At 54.8% G+C, this 2,568-nt stretch overlaps 1 protein-coding gene across 1 annotated transcript; it reads right to left on the bottom strand.

Annotated features, from left to right (window-relative positions):
* Positions 1–287: 287 nt before the first annotated feature.
* On the bottom strand, positions 288–1,721 carry LOC110484103 (inositol 1,4,5-trisphosphate receptor-interacting protein-like 1). Its single transcript, XM_021554511.3, has one exon. It carries the CDS (start codon positions 1,719–1,721, stop codon positions 288–290), a length of 1,434 nt encoding a protein of 477 aa, XP_021410186.3.
* Positions 1,722–2,568: the final 847 nt, after the last annotated feature.

The following is a 2,568-nucleotide window of genomic DNA, read 5'->3' on the forward strand; positions in this document are numbered from 1 at the left end:
GGGAGTGGTAGCCAGGGAATCAGAGAAACCAGAGCCCACTGTCTCAGGTCTTCTACCAAATAATCTCCAGCTCTGTGGTAGCTGAGCAGCTGGATTCCATGCCAAAGTGATGCATGGATGCTCAGAGATAGTGTTTGTTCAAACACACCATTTGTTGTAAACTTTATGTCAATTAAAGGTCAAAGTATGGTTAGAATGATACTGGAAGTATTTTCCTATAAATCTAGCGATTCTACTCTTCTTGAGTACTATGATTCTATGATTCTGTGATTCTACAGTTGTCTCATTCATAGCCCAAAGTGATATTGCAGGTCATCAAGCTCCTTCAACGCCTCAGTCTGAGCAACTGGATCCTGTGCCAGGTGCTGAAAGAGGTTCAGGGGCTGTGCCTCATGGAAGGCTGGGGGCAAGGAGATCTCCTTGGGCATGTCCTCGTTGTCAAAGAAGAAGTGCTTGAGGCGTTTCTCCTCTACGCAACACTGCAGGTAGCACATGATGTCATCTACCCGCATCAGGAAGTACTTGTGCTGCCATTCTGACAGAGGGATCAAGGTCAGGAGGTGCATGACCGTGGTTTTCAAGGCATAGATAGAAAGGCCTGAGCCCTTCAGAAGGCGAGCGCAGAGCCGCAGGCATTTGAGGTGGCAGCTGTGGGCTGGGGCCTGCATGGCGACATGCCTGAAGAACTTTGCCTCTGCCACAGCATAGCTCTCCAGCCATGTCGTGCTTGGGGGGATTTGGGCCTCTGTAGGCTGGCTGCTCAGGAAGATGTCCGAGTCACCTTGCTGCACACCAAATACTGTCTCCACGAAAAGGCTTCTCCCAGAGGCTTTCATCAGCTTCATCTTGCAGGAGCGGCAGGAGGGAAGCACCTTCATGCTGTAGTGATGGGACTGAGGCACCATCGACCAGGCTGAGATCACAAACGTCTGGAACCAGAGGGCAATTTTCTCCCCATCTAGGTAAGGGCCAGTGCAGAGGGTGTGTAGAAGGCTGGCTGCCTGATTTCTCTTCAACTCCTCCTCGGAGTCGTGGAGGAAGCACAGCACGTTCTGGTCAGGCTGCTTCCTGGTGCAAGTGCACACCAGCTCCACGCGGATGCGCATCCTCCTTTGTGGCACCTCCCCCATGGAGTCTGGCTCCAGGTGGAAGGCATGCCCACGGGGCGGCTTCAGGGGCACAAACATACGGTAGACAACATCCTCCTCCTTATGGGGACTCCATCCTTCACAGGCACTGCCCACCCCAATCGCTGGTTCCAGCACTGGGAAGAAGCTGTCTGAAAAGAGATTATGGGTGACCTGGAGAAGGTCACTCATCAGCTCCTGCACCACCTGTCTCTTAGCAGCCAGCTTCGGCACTGACAGCTGGAAGCGTTTTGAAATGATCCAGGTCATATTCGTCCGAGCAGGATTTTCTTCCTCACTTTCCTCACTTTCCTCACTGTCTGAGACCCTTCTGTTGTCCCTCTCATGGATCCCTTTCTTGAACCACCAGTAGAGTGCCAAGAGCACCACCAGGGCTCCAGCAAGGGCCCAGAACAGGCCTTGCAGCGCAGCAGCGCTGAGCACGGCTCCCCAGGAGCCGACACTCTGCTCCAGGGTCCTGTGGGCCATCTCCTGCTGCACCTGAGTCCTCTGCTGGTTGAGACCCTCAGCCAGGTACACATTGATGTAAAAGTGGATGCATTGCACAAACCAGAAGAGGAATAGTGTGACCATTATGACCTGCAAGAGAAGGGAGAGGAGTGCAGCAGTGCTGAGAGGTGAGGGAAGGAAGAACAGAGAAACGAAGGGAGCTGGCAGTGAGGGAAGAAGGGATGGGAGACAGAGGGCCGGAAGGAGGGGGCTAGGCAGCTGTCAGGCAGCAAAGGCTGTGCCCAGCCCCAGTGGTGCCACTGTGCCCTTTGCAAGGTGTGCCTGGAAGGGGCTGGGCCCTGGATGCAGGGCTGGAAGCACTCTCTTGGGTGGCTGTGTTTGTGGTCCTGCCCTCATCCAGCGCAGCATCTGGCCGTGTGTGTCCCCTCATCCAGGCTGTGTGTGCTCATCCAGGCTGCCCTGGGGCAGCGCAGCTTCCTGCTGCCATTTATACCTGCCCCTGACTGTGATGTTCCTTGTGATGTCACTGGCACCAGAGATGTCACAGGCAGGCCAGCTGTGATGGGGCAGCATTGCCTACATGCCCCTCTGGCACCAGAGACATCACAGCCAGGCCAGCCCTGCCCTTCTTGCCCACTCCAGCTCAGACCCTCCCAATGGCCCCAAGAAACCAAAGTCCTGACACCCAACAAATGCAGACCCACTGCTCTGCAATGGCCCCCAGAGCCTCCCTTTACACAGCAGGACAAAGCTCCGCTGAAGCCTTGGCAAACATATAATTGGATGGTGTAGATTCCTGAGTGCATGTTCCTTGAGATCCCCTGTGGTGAGATGGGATTGGTTCCCTTGGCACTCATCTTTGTCCTTGTGGAAGTGCTCTTGGTGCCTTTGTGACACCCCTGTGTGTGGGGTACAAGAGAAGGACTTGGGGGTTCTCATGGATGCAAGGCTGGCCATGAGCCAACAGTGA

Source organism: Lonchura striata, chromosome 6, assembly GCF_046129695.1.
Source record: "Lonchura striata isolate bLonStr1 chromosome 6, bLonStr1.mat, whole genome shotgun sequence".
NCBI lineage: Eukaryota > Metazoa > Chordata > Aves > Passeriformes > Estrildidae > Lonchura > Lonchura striata.